The 13,869-nt window shown below is 40.9% G+C and overlaps 1 protein-coding gene across 1 annotated transcript; it reads right to left on the minus strand.

Annotated features, from left to right (window-relative positions):
• Positions 1–1,014: 1,014 nt before the first annotated feature.
• MARVELD2 (MARVEL domain containing 2) lies at positions 1,015–9,951 on the minus strand. Its single transcript, XM_075136629.1, has 6 exons — positions 8,489–9,951; positions 6,878–6,910; positions 5,542–5,678; positions 4,507–4,678; positions 4,040–4,090; positions 1,015–3,090 (listed from the first exon to the last, which is right to left on the minus strand). The coding sequence occupies exons 1-6, from the start codon at positions 9,599–9,601 to the stop codon at positions 2,974–2,976; spliced, it is 1,623 nt and encodes a 540-aa protein (XP_074992730.1). The 5' UTR covers positions 9,602–9,951; the 3' UTR covers positions 1,015–2,973.
• Positions 9,952–13,869: the final 3,918 nt, after the last annotated feature.

Raw genomic sequence — 13,869 nt, forward strand, 5'->3', positions numbered from 1 at the left:
GTCACATGAGTAAGACCACACAGCAGACTGTTTACATGTACATGCAACAATGTAGATTCACAGAGTTGAGACTACAGAGAGAGACTGAGATTATAATAATCTAATAATTTTAGTTTTGTCTGAAGTATACCTTCTATTCTTCAAGGATATCAAGAGACCACTTTCTCTGGTAGTTCTGATTGTAACTAATTCTCACTCAATTTCCTCCTAGTTTCTGTCTTGCATTTGAAATGCAAACCATTAATTCTTATTTCATTAATCTCAAATAAAAGTATTTCTTAGACCAATGTTTTTCCTTTGGGATGTTCAGAGCCCTGTTGACAAGGCCCTTTTCAGTCCTCCATTAATAGGTTAGAGGCAAAACCAGCTCACCAGTTGTATGCACCGAAAGTGCCTGCTTAGCAGTATTGAGGTCCACAACAGATCCAGAACTGAGCAAGTCATTTACTGTAATGGTCGCAATGTGTTGTCCTGCTGGACTTCCTCTACTGCCAAGGTAAATGCCTTCTCCTGGGGCACCATGCTCAGCACGCCCCACTGCTATGCACTGCACTAATCCTATTTGAAACCCAAAAGGCTGGCAGAACTGAGTATTCCTACATACCGTTTCTCCCCAGCTTTTCACTCAGCCACACCTGTGGCACCTTGCTGGGAAACATGGAGCGATCCACACCCAGCTGTCTCCCCTTTGTTTATTTCCTTGTTCGAGGCACAGGCATGGCATCTCCTCTACCCAACCCATTTGTTGGAAACTTCGCAGGAAAGGAGAAGCACGATGGTTCTGCAGAGGCTATGCAGGCACTGTCTGAGGGGCCAGGAGCCAGTTTCTCAGAGACTGAAACTCAGACCACTGTCAAAGGGAACCTGGAGCTAGGTCTCAGTGTCCCACGGAAGGAAGACCTATTAAGGGTGCAGACTGTGAATCTTCCAAAGAAAACATCGGAGTCAGTGATTCTTTTTAGCGCTTTATAAACATCAGTTGATCCTTAAACTTGGATTAACCTCCTTCTCCTGGTACTGATGCAATGCCCAGAACTCCCACTGAGAAAAAATGAGAAACCTGGGTGTACAGTGAGAGGTCATTTAGATTGCAGGGATTTGGACACGGATGTGTCTTACAAAGAAAAGTTTAACAAGTATACAGCACAATAGGTATAAAACACTTGGCCCAGCTCCTTTGTAAGATAGAGAGGTTTCCTCCTCTTTGGAAAGAATAGAAACCTGAACCAGAGAAAAAAAGGCACCTGAAAAGAGAGGGAGAATAAAGGATAGCACTGAGTGTCATCTGATTTCAAACTGATGAAAATATTGGGACACCTTCCAGGTAGATGAGACTGCAAGCTTTCAAATGAAGAGATGCCAAGTTTTCAAATTCTCTCAGTGTTCCCATGGTGTCTTGTGTTATTTACTCCACCCACTAAAACTCTTGGAATTAAGTGGCTGATAAAATCGGAATGTCAACTTTATAAATATGAAAGTGGATTTGTAGCCATCAGGATTGCAGTGTGAATGATAAGGGCTCAAAAATCAGAAGGGATACCAGAGCGAGGTGTATTAATGCATTTCCAGTACTGAAGAACGGAGGTGGTACTACCATCACTGTTCTAAACTGGAAACAGCTTTTCTGATGTCTTGCCTTTGAATTAAGGTGAAAGTTGGAAACTTTCTTTTAAAGAAAAAATGATTGCGAACAAAATTTGAAATAACCTTAAATCAGAGCACCTTTTTCTAAGAAAATGGCTTTATAAGCAATAGAATAACACAGCTACACTGGTGGTTTTTTCTTTTCAATTTAAAATGTATTTCAGAACAGACAAATTGCAGTTGTAGAAAACTGTACAAAGAAACTATCAATGCTTCTAACAATTTTAGTAAGTAAAAAAAGTAAACAAAGATGTGAAAAAGGATCCAAAGATAAAATTTACTGGCTTATGAAAACATTTGCATATACAAACCTATCCCCAAGATAAAATATAAAAATATATATTGAATTTATGCAGATATGCTCTGGAAAGCATGTCTATTAAAACATTTTACCTGGCCTTATAAAGGATACTAATAATTTATACTTTGAATGAGAATTAATTTTACTGTACTTATCTCTGAATGCCAAGTTCACAAACAGCTGCTGCCTAGACAAGAAGTCCTGTTACTTGCTGATGAAGAATAAAGTGTTTTGCCTTTAAACCCATGGATTCCTACTAAGATGACCCAGAAAAGGTATGGAACACTAATGGAACGCTAACATGAGTCTCACCCTGTATTCCTTTAAGGCAATATATGAATTTGTTGCATCACCTCTAAAGACGGGAATAAAAAAACCCCAAAACCAAACAACAAAACCCCAACACAACCCACCATCCACCCCCACTATACTATCGTTGCTTAAATAGGAAGTTATTTTGCATCTCTTGTTGGGTGAAATTCCAGATAATTTCTGACATACAGCAGAACATTTGGAAATACAATACAAAAAGTCTTATTAAACTAATTTTTGACTTGCCAAAATTATTCCACATGATTAAGCGCTCCACCAAACCACAGCCAGAAAGAACAGCTCAACTCTTTCTGGTATCGTTAAGACGTCACCTATAAATAAAATCTGAAATTGTTAATGGCATTTCTGTGCAAACTTTTGACATGGTATTTAGAACTGCTTTCTCCGGTGGGCTTTGCAAGTTTGCAAATACATAATTTTCAAACGAAGTATTCATATTTAAGAAGCAATGCTGTGTACTGTCTAATAAAAGCAGAATGTTAGCACAGGTTTTCTAAACTTATCTGATACCTTCATTACATTGATTTAAAATTGAATCTGCATACAAAACCTACCAGTAATGTACAACATCTAAATAAGTGACAAAGTGATTAAGCAATCCCCATAGGTGTACTCTTCTGAGAGTAAATAAATAGTTTAAAATATGCATATCGATTTAAAAAATAGAAAATAGTATCCACAAAGTGAAGGCATAGCTAAGTTTCTACATTCCAATTCATAACTTTATCATAGTCCTGAATTCGTTGTTTTATGTGAGAAAGCTTATTCTTTAGGTATTCACAACGCTCCTTTTTCTCCAGAAATGCAGGATCCTGCCAAAAATACAAAAACCTTTACATTAATATATTACACTTTCAGACTCTTCCAAGAATAGTCTACTATCAATTATGTTCTTAATTAAGGACAGTATATAAATATTCTCCAAAATCACACTCTTTTTCCCTGGCCACAATTTCTTACTTCCTGCTTCCCCTTCCTTCATGAAAGGGTGGAAAAAGAGGTTCTGCTTTTATATGCTGTAGTCACTTAGTAAACAGAGCAGTTTTTAAACAGAAATCTGCGAATATAAATGACATCCTACTACATAATTTAGATTTTATAGGTGTGTTGTGGTATGTCTAATAAATCCCTCCCCCAAAAAAAGCAATGAAGTTTAACTAACATGGACACAAAATTTGAATTCCATGGGGGAAAAAAAAAAAAGGCTATTTGTAATGTATTATGTTTTTAATGGAACACAGGTACACATTTACTGCCCGCATTTAAAAATGACAAAGTGAAACCTCTTGGATTACACTGAAAATTACTGTTTGAGAGTCTGTCTAAGTTCCATGGCACAAAGGAAATACAAAACTTATTTTCAAGGGTAAAACTCTGTTTTCTGTTGTTAACTTATCTGTTGGCTGTTTCAGTCAGTGAATATAAAGAAACTGGATCCCAAAAAATAACCAGTCTTCCGAATGCAGAATGCTAAGAGATGAAACATACTCTCAGAAGATGAAAATACTTAACTGTTGGGTTTTTTTTTTTCCCCACATCTGGCTAATGGAATCATTATTTTCAAAACAGGTTGTTGGCATGAGTGGAGTGGGTTGTGTCCTAACTTTGCCAAAGTTTTAAAAGACAAAAATACACAAAGCCCTGTAGTAGCTACAGATACCCTGAGCTAGCAAATTGTACCTAGTGTCAGACATGTTGGCTATTTACACTCTCTTTGCTATTCATTAGATTCACTAGCAATGTAAAGCTGAAAACACTCACATTTTTCTTCTTCTTGTATTCTTGCAGAACTTTTGATATCCTTTCCTGTTCCTAATGAGAGAGACCACACATTTTTAAACACTTTGAGTGTACTCCATATCTTCATGTAAATTCTACAAAATACTCGTCAGAAGTGAAATTCTCATTTAATGAATCCATTCTAGTTGCAACGTTTTAGTTGTAAATCTTGTACTTGAGAAATAGTGAAAGTACATTAATTGTAACTCACTCAAACTTGAAAGCTACTAGCATGGGGGGTGGGGGGGGAAACAAAACAGAAAAACATGTATACAACTTCATTGCAACTCGGTACCCTTGACTGATGACCAAACAAGAAATAACACATTTGGGGAAACCTTCTCTCCCACCAAGTCACTGCCAGCATTACAAGACATTGTGCTCTAGCTAAAGACAGCCAGAAACTGCCTAATACCTGTCTTCCATGAGCCCATTTCACAAGTACTTACATATATGCTTTCTGGATGGTGAGGAAGCTGTCTCATCAATGCATCCAGCTCATCAAACTTTTTTAATACAGCATGAACTTCAACAGACAGTTCTTTATACTCAGCAAACTGATCATTGAATACTGCTTTGTACCGGTCTCGCATTTCATTTGTTTGAATTGCTGGGTATTTCCTTAAAAAAAAAAAAAAAAGTTTTCAAGGACTAGTTTTAGAGATAGGACTTCAACAAACACATGGACCTTTCACCTTGGTACTGTATCTCTGTATTGTTTGCTAATCTTATAACCTGCTGAAATTTGCATGTATGTAAAGCATTGAAATCACGGAAGGACAGAATGGTTGAGGTTGGAAGGGATGTCCGGAGGTCATCTGGTCCAACTGCCCTGCTCAAGCAGGGCCACCCAGACCAGGTTGCCCAGGACTGTGTCCAGATGACTTTTGAGTATCTCCAAGGATGGAGACTCCGTAATCTCTCTGGGCAACCTGTGCTAACCCTCACAGTGAAAAAGATTGTCCTAATATTCAGGTGGAACCTTCTGTGTTTCAGTTTCTGCCTAGTCTATGGCAAATAGTATAAAAATTAATTTATGATCTCATACTTCACCATGCAAAGGCCTACCCTTTAAAAGGGGGCATGTTATAGATTTAGCACTTAGAAAGTACAAGAGCAGTCAAATTTCAGGGGCTGAAAAGACAAATACTTTCCCGTGTATTTTATTTTTTTCTAAATTGTCAGTGTGGTAGTCTTCTGTTCCTTTGGCAGTTATTGTACTTGCTAGATTATAATATTCTGCTTTAACAGTTGAGGTTTGGGTAGGTTTTTTAAAATTTAAGATTCTTTATTTATATTACTGGTCCTATGCCATTTATACCAGCCCCCATCCTCTCTATTTTTAACATTAACTTAATAAGGAATTATGAGTTCCCATAGCACATGCATGGCAGAGAAACCATGAGTGTATATATGACAAATGCTGAGTGAAAAATATTCAAGTATTCTCCATTAAGTTCATTCACCAAAGTCAAGTCACTTACGCTAAGTAGTCTGGCATCACTATAGGTTTAGGAATGTGGCCTGCAGGTATATGACCATTAAGTAGTTCCGGTTTTCTTTCCACCGATTTAAGCTGCCTGTAAGTGACCTCTTCTCTTGGTCTGTCATCACTTTCATACTGTTTTAAAAGAAAAAAAAAATAGTTCTTAAGGAAGTCAGTTTTACTTCAAATGCAATATACATAAACCACAAAATACGCAACTCATTTCACGACAGAGATACAAGTACTGAGCAGCAGTAGAAGCAAATCATAGATATTTCTTATAACCCTTATTGTAATTAGAAAATTAGTAAAGAGTTACAGTAATGTTTGACACACAGTATCCATCTTCAGTTTGTCCTAACAGCGGTACCAGTGACAGATAAATAATTCTTGGGGCTTGGAAAGATTTGTCTTGTATGTCTTAAAAAGGTAATTCAGGGAAGTTTCCTTGGATATCCATCTAATTTGTGAATGAACAGGAATCATTCAGTTCTCTGGAGTTCCCTTTTTCCCCTGGTTTCCTATTGCACTATTTATCCCTTGGTCCAGAAATAAAAGCACATGGAGTCTTCTTGGAACACACAAAAAAGGATCCTGACCCAGTACTGAAGCAACAGAGAAAACAGCGGTAGGAAATTCACAGTATCTAACAGGTGACATTTAAGACTGAAATAAATACACCATAAATTCTCTGGGAATCATCACCATCTGCTGTTAAGATCCTATACAATCTTGGTAACGTATGCAACAGCATCTTTGTGCAGCAGAAGCGCTAAAATTTCTGATACTTCAAAACCAGCCAGGAGATCTTTGGGGCAGCCCCAGAGACACGGGAACCAGCTCAACTCACAGAGCACCTACCACTGTGCATCCGCTGGCTCTCCTCCAAATTAAGCAGCCAGCCAGGAGAAAAGAGAGTCTCTAAAACCTACAACTCATCAGATGACCTGCTGTTCTAGCTATGTCTGCCAAAGTCTGTGATAAATGCTACAGAACTTGTCACTTCATCAAAGAGGGTAAGAGCACAAAGGGTACATAAGTAGTCATACATAAGTACATAAGCAGGGTTCATAATAGAGGGTACAGAGGCAGTCATCAGATTTGCTATTTCCAGTGAATTTTATAACCTAGCTTAACTAGTAGTAACTTCTTTACAAGCCTCTTAAGAATCTTTTAGGTAGGAGAATGTTGTCTGGACTACATTAAAGAATTAAACCTAATCTCTTCCAAGCCAAATAAGTAAATAAATAGATAGGTCAATCAAAATAGTCACAAGAAAAAGAACAACCATTTGGAAATACCAGTAAACAGAAAAATAAATTCCTATTTCCTACCTTCTTTTCTGGAAAAGAGGATTGTGTTCTCATCTATCAAAAAATGGAAAGAACTGTAAGTTTTATTTTCAGCAAATATAGTATGCAAAAGCACAAAGTCTTAAAATCTGAACTTTTTCAAAATCATGCTGTACAGAGAATTACCTTTATATTTAGATATGAAGAAATTTAGCATATGGAATATTTTCAAATCAATTGATTTAAAGACTGTTTAAGAACAGTGGAACGAAACCAACCACCCAAAACCCAGAACAACAACAGGCTCTCCCAGAGTATAGCTGGGAGGAACAGCTTGCAGGAAATACTCCATCCACTTCCCAGTCTCCTTTATTATTTCACATTCCAGCCCGTATTAACTCACTGACACTCGGCAGCCTAATTCATTGCCTAGAAAACACAACAGTGCACTAACCGGTAGCTCAACCAGCAGCTGTTTGCATAGCACTCTCCAGAGCCTAACCTGTATTATAAAAGTATTCCCTTCAGAAATATTAAGTAATATTAAGAAATATTAAGAACATGGATATTAACAGGGAAGAGTGATTGAACATCTGTGTAATTCCAGCAATCACCTCATTCTTGCAGGACATACTAAAAGTTGGTTAAAAAACTTTTACCAAAAAGCTGCAATGTACTTTTCAAAAGGGGAGTCTCAGTTTCATGCAAGATGGTGGAATGGAAACCACTGTTAAATGAAAATGCTGCAAATCAGACTGCAGTTACAGAGCAGAAGAAATGCAACTTTAAACTCGCTCTCTCCTACTCAAATCACTTAAATGCTGACCCCTCCTTAAGTTAGGCTTATTTAGGCTTCACATACATTAATTTTTATGCTATATTAAGTTTTATTGATTTTTAAAGTTTTTTTTGGTGGTGTTTTCACGTGAAAGAGGTTTTACACAAACGACTTTGAATTCTCTAGTTGACAGTGGTAAGTCTCTACTATTACAGTTTATCATTAACCAGGCGAGTATCGAATGCTTCTAGTAAGGGCAAGGTCAGCAACAATGCAAAGTACTTTATGTGAAAAAGGTGAAGTTTAAAATTTCGCCAACTCTGTTATTACTATTATTTTCCAACACCTATTGTAAGGAAAACTGAAAAGTCATAAAGAAGTAGCTTGGAGTTTTGCTTGCAAAGTAACAGTAAGTATTTCATGTTCTTATGGTTGTTCACACTAGTACTTCATGTGCTGAAAGCACAGTCTTCAAATAAATGCTAGGTGGCTTTAAGCCCAACCCTACTGAACAGCTGAACAACCACATTGTTCATTTCTTCCTTTGTTTGGAAAATACACACCAGGAAGTAGTTCATCCGCTGATGCAGGAAGAGCTGGGCAGAGAACAGAGAGAACAGAGCCAGCTCCTTACCAAAGTAAATTAAAAAAAAAAAAAAAGAAGTCATCCAAGAATATGGATCAGACATCTTAAGAAAGCCTTTCATTTGGTGATCTCAAATACTGTTAAGACTGGTGAAAGTTCATCCTCAAAGGCTATGGGCCTGCTGCAGAGAAGACACCTGGTATGACTCCGTCTACGCCACGGAAGGATCTTACAGCTGCTCCCCATCACTCCATACTCAGTAGATACAAAATGATAACTAACGACTTACCTCTCGCTCCATTAATTCCCGGTGCCTCCTAGCTGCTTCATGCCTCCATAACTTCAGAGAAACCACTGCACTAATTAGATAGATGATCACTGTGATGAACAAGAAGATGATTGCTGCTGTCTGACCTCCCTCTACACGGCAAAAAGATGCGTTTATCGGCGTCTTAAACAACTGGTAATAACAGAGACCACCTCGGTTGGTATCGTTTACGTACACTATGGCAGCCGACATGTACAGAAAGAACAAGGCCACGTTGATTCCAAACTCAGTCAGAGGCCACCAGTTGGAATCGAGGAGGATAGTTCGGTAGTACATCGACATGCCCAGCACCAGCAGCACTATGGTGACTATCCACGCCATTCCCGCCACCACCAGGATGAAAGGCGTTTTGGGTCCGCCGTAGGAGTAGCCTCCGTAGGCGCTGCCGGGGCCGTAGCCGTATGGCTGCGAGTACCCGAACATGTTGTACCACTCGTTATCCTTGTGCACGTAAGCCGTGACGCAGGCGAAGACAGCGGCGCCCAGCAGCAGCTCCGCCACGCAGAGGATCCTGAGCAGGCCGGCCCAGGACTTCATGTAGGCGTACCGCTGGTTGTAGGCCTCCACCCGCTCACTGTACGTCTGGCCGGTGGCAGCGCGGTGCTCCAGCGACCCGAAGGGGTCCCCGGGCAGCATGGCTTCGGCCTCCTTCCGCGAGTTGTAGCTCCCGCCCGATCCTCCGTAAGGATCCTTGTAGGAGCCGGGCACCGACGTGGGCTCCGGCTGCGGAGGGGCCGGGGAGGGCGGCGGCGAGCATTCGACCCCGTCCGAGATGTACCTGATGTCGGAGGCCGTGCTGTCCCAGCTGGAGCCGTTGTTGCGTCTCCCTTTGAAGAAGTTCTTCCACGAGTCCGGGATGAAGCGCCGGACCGGCTTGAGCTCGGCCGGCCCAGGGCTGCCCTCCTCGGGGTGGGCGTCAGGGCCGAAGGGGGGCTGCAGGGGGAGCGGGGGCGGCGGCAAGGGGGCGGCGGTCCCCGGCACCCCGTTCCGGGGGAGCGGGGAGCGCGGGCCGGCCCCGCGGGGCAGCAGGGACCTGCCGGGCCGCCCGCCCTCCGAGCCGGCGCTCCTCGACATGGCTGGCGCTCGGCCCGGCGTCAGGCGCTCCCCGGCCCCGCTCGGGCGCCTCTCATTCACCCGACGGGAGGAAGCTGCCGCGGAGGCCAAAGGGCGGCCGGCGCCGGGCGGAGGAAGAGGGACGATCCCGCCGTAGAGTGCGTCGGGGGCCCGGCCCGGGAGCACCCGGCGCTCCGCTCCCCTCCCAGCTGCCCTCGGCACCTGCAGCTGCACCTGCGCCGCCCCGCCCAGGAGGCCTCACCTGCGGCGGCCGGGCGGTCTTCGCCCGGGGAGGCGGCAGCTTCCGGCCGGCGGGGAGCGGCGGGCCTTGCCGAGCGGGGCGCGGCGAGCCGGCACCGGGGGAGCCGCCGCTTTCCCGCCCGCTTTCCCGCCCGTCCGCTGCACCGCTGCGGCGGCCCGGCGGGGGAGCGCGGGCGCGGCGCGGCGGTGAGGAGCGCCGGGGCGCCGCGGTACCGATAAGCGTGGTGACTCACGAGAGGGACTGGCCTGGAGCCGTCCCGGTTGCAGTGGAGCTCTGAAGCATTGAACAGTGTGTGCGGAGCAAGGAAAACCGCTTTTCCCGTGTCAGTTATCGAACACGGGATTATTCCGTCCCCCAGCATAACTGCGGTTTGGGGAGAAAACGGCATGCTACACCATCAACTTCTACAGAATGCAATGGACACGAGGACCTCTGCTTGATTGTTAAATTTGCCCCCTCATAAATTATGCAAGTGTTTTCAAAGACGGAGTCCATAATAACAGTCCTGTCATACAACATGTATTCAATTTATATTTTTTAATATTTTATTTATGTTATATTTTGTGCTCACATAAAATATCTGTGGTGGAGTACAAAACAGCATTAATAGAGTAGGAGTTTTACTTACATCATCAGTATAGGATATCAAACCTTTTATGTATACACTACAGTCTCTTCTTTCAGAAGGATTAAATTTCCAAACAGCATTTTTTATGAAGGTACAGATTTTAATAAAACCTTCGAATGCTGACAACTTACCAAATGTAGATGCCAGAAACATGCTGTACAAATGTAAAGTAAATAAAAATGTGTTAAATATAAAAATAGAGTGACACTACCTATCTACAGTCTCTTTCTAACTCTATTAGTCTTAATTTATTGTTCTCTTTTTATAAATACGGGTAGCTCTCATGGTTCAGAACAGGGGAATGGCTTGTGATTTAGTATTCAGCTCAGGTCTGATCCTGCAAAGCTAAGGGGAAGCTGAGAAAACTTGTCTTCTTGCTGACTTGGCCTTCTAGCACACCTACATAGCTAAAGGAGTACTTTTGTGCAGACTATGCCCTCTTTAGCAAAGGTCTTTGTAGCATATTGATCTATTCTGCTGAGTTAGCGGTCGATATTTTGTTATATTCAGTCACTATCCTATTCCTCTATTTTTAATTCATCTTCCTCCATGATTGCTTGATCTGCAGCAGGCAGAGGCTGACTGCAAGACAGCTCATTTCCACGAAGGAATCCATCCCGTTCGTTCTCATTCATTCTGCTTTTCTGCGTCTGTACAGCCACCTCTGTAGCATCCACATCAGCAGGGCCCCCCTCGTAACTAACAAATAATTCTGGCATGCCATGATCTTTATTATAAGTGTTTCAAACTTTAACCTGTAAAATTATCAGACCAACGGTAAGTTACTGCAGAAGAAAATGTTTCCCGCTCTCTCAGCACAGAAACTGCAGTATACAGGACTCCCCGTGCACTACACAAGTCTCTGCCCTTCACTGATGCTCAACTTTTCTGGCAGTAATAACCTCTTTCAAATTTTCTGGCACAAATTTTCACCACCATTAATTCAAGCCTTACACATTCTTGTCTTACATCACTGCCATTAGTATTACGTTTTATGGCTCTGTGCACATCTTCCAATGATAGGTATTTGTGCCCAGAACTCACCGCTACATAACTTACATGAGAACCCACAGAACACATTGAAGTTCCTCTCAGGTAAGGCTTGAAACGGTACACACCCAACTTATTAACGCAGATACAAAAGGTTTACCAGTATTTAAATGTATGCTGCGGACAAAATTAATGGCATAAGGAAGTCTACAATTAATTTGTAAAGTTATAAACATTTTGGCTTAGACTAGGGAGATCACAAAGAAACACACTCGTTCGGGATACCTTTCTTTCTTCCTAACTAGCAACCAAAATGGCGTTTAATACATCTATTGGGGAACAGGGTGGTTCTTGGGTAATACAGCCTTAATCTTACAGGCTGGTATTTCACAGTTAAACTCAGACGGCAATGGTACAGTGACAAATATGAATGCTTTGTCAGATGCCCTGACAAACTCTGTCTCTCGGCCAAGAAGAGGAAAAGTAAGCCTCATTTCAGTTAATTTTTGTGATCAGAATCTGTTATTAGCAAAGACGACCATCACAATTAAGTCTCTTTTTTGATTTCAGAGATATCAAGGTTATAGAAATGTAACGGAGGCTTTACTGTATAAATGATTCCTATGGTTCAGAAGGCTCACTCGAGTCACAGTATAGCTTGTCATGCTGTGTCACCCTATCAGTGCTATACAGTCTGTAAGTAGAGCACTACAGTCTCGCAAGTGAACAAAATTAGTATTTTTTCAGCATTCTAACATCTAAGTAGCTGTAGTTTTATAAAAAACTTAATTCTAAACAAAGTTGTACTCTAATAGCCTGACAGGCAAAAATTCCACAAAATAAAAATCAGTGCTGCTATCTAATTTCCAAAGAAGCGCTCGTTAAAATATTTTTGTCGTTCCATAGGTGTGCAACTACTTCAAAGGAAAAAAGAATAATTTCCCACTGTATCTTCTTTATTACACCTCTCACCAACACTACATGTAACCAGAGAATCTATTCTGTTCTAAACTGTTCTATCACAGTTCCAGATGAATGTTTTGTATCATGATAAACAATGGCCAAAGCGCACCACACCCTTTGTATGAATTCAATTTTATTCTCACTGAAATCTTTTTGTTTACAAAACCAAAGATTTTATCCAGATCATGCACTGGACAAACAGACCTATGCCTAGGTCAGACAACTAATACTTGATACAATGGAAGAGAAAGCTAAACGAGGATTTAAAACAAGATTGTAGTTAAAATGTTGCTACTAACATTGTCATTGTAAGTAAATTTGAACTGAAAAAAAGTTTTAAGAGCCAAAATATAAAATTATAAGGCTGCAAGTGAGGGAAAATGCCACATTACAGATGTACACTAAAGACTTTCTATATGAAAGGATTCCTTTCCTTAATTTATTAAGAAAGAAGGTGTTAAAGAAAGTACATGTCAAGTTTACCTCCCAGTGGTAGCTTCCCAACATCTTGGATAAAACCAACCTGAGCTGAGAAAAATTATCACCAGCATCATATTAGGTAGATCACAATGCATGCAGAATTAAAGACACTGGAAAATAAATAATTCATATGTTTAGTTAAGTGGTCCTGTATATATTTCCATTATTTTGGATACCAAAACAGTTTATATATATTTGAAGTGTTTATCACATTACCAAGACATATTTACAGATTGCCTCCACAGAATAATAAATCCTTATTGTCTGTCAACTGTGTATTTATTACATAGAGTTATTATTACACAGCCTGCAAAATTAATTAATCTGGATGGTAAAGCCTTAGTTAAGACATGAAGCCCTCTATTAGAAGTAATTAACATAGCATAGATGACCCAGCTGTCTGAATAGTGATTTTTGCATTACCTACCATACACAGTAACCACCTGCTACTGGATTGCTCCATGTTACACAAATTTTTTAAATGCACTGCAAACTTTGGTTTTGTTTACTTTATCTGGAAAAGGCTTTTTAAAGCCTTTTGAGTCTGTTGATGTTACTTTAAAGGGATCAGTAAGCAATGAAGATCTAGTTAATATTGTCTACAGGATATCCAAAAGGCTTTTCACCAAGTCCCCTAAAAGCTTTTAAAAGAAACCTTAAGTCTTAAAAGAAGCCTTAGGCCTAAAAGAATTACTTAATAGTAAAGTCTGAAAAATAATAGATAGGAAATGGGGGAGGGGAGAATGAGTTAATAGTTGACTCCTGCAATGGAGGAAAGTTGCCAGTACAGTTCTGCAGAGATCAGTGCTAGGACCTGGGCTATCCAGTACATTCCTACATGTAACCCTGTGAAAAAAGGGAGTGAAGAGTGAGACTAGCAATTTTGCTGATGATGCTAAGTTAGACGGGCTAGTAAGGATGTGGGCTGTCAGAAGAACAGTGCCAGGGCTTTATGAGCCTGAATGA

This window comes from Calonectris borealis, chromosome Z, assembly GCF_964195595.1.
Source record: "Calonectris borealis chromosome Z, bCalBor7.hap1.2, whole genome shotgun sequence".
NCBI lineage: Eukaryota > Metazoa > Chordata > Aves > Procellariiformes > Procellariidae > Calonectris > Calonectris borealis.

Bases quoted from the DNA above. Each gene is read 5' to 3' on its own strand.
- MARVELD2 (XM_075136629.1), bottom strand. From the start codon at position 9,601: ATGTCGAGGAGCGCCGGCTCGGAGGGCGGGCGGCCCGGCAGGTCCCTG. The intron at 6,911-8,488 runs GTAAGTCGTTAG...ATTTTTTGATAG, and splicing joins GGGAATTAATGGAGCGAGAG to ATGAGAACACAATCCTCTTT. The intron at 5,679-6,877 runs GTAGGAAATAGG...CTTTTAAAACAG, and splicing joins CCTCTTTTCCAGAAAAGAAG to TATGAAAGTGATGACAGACC.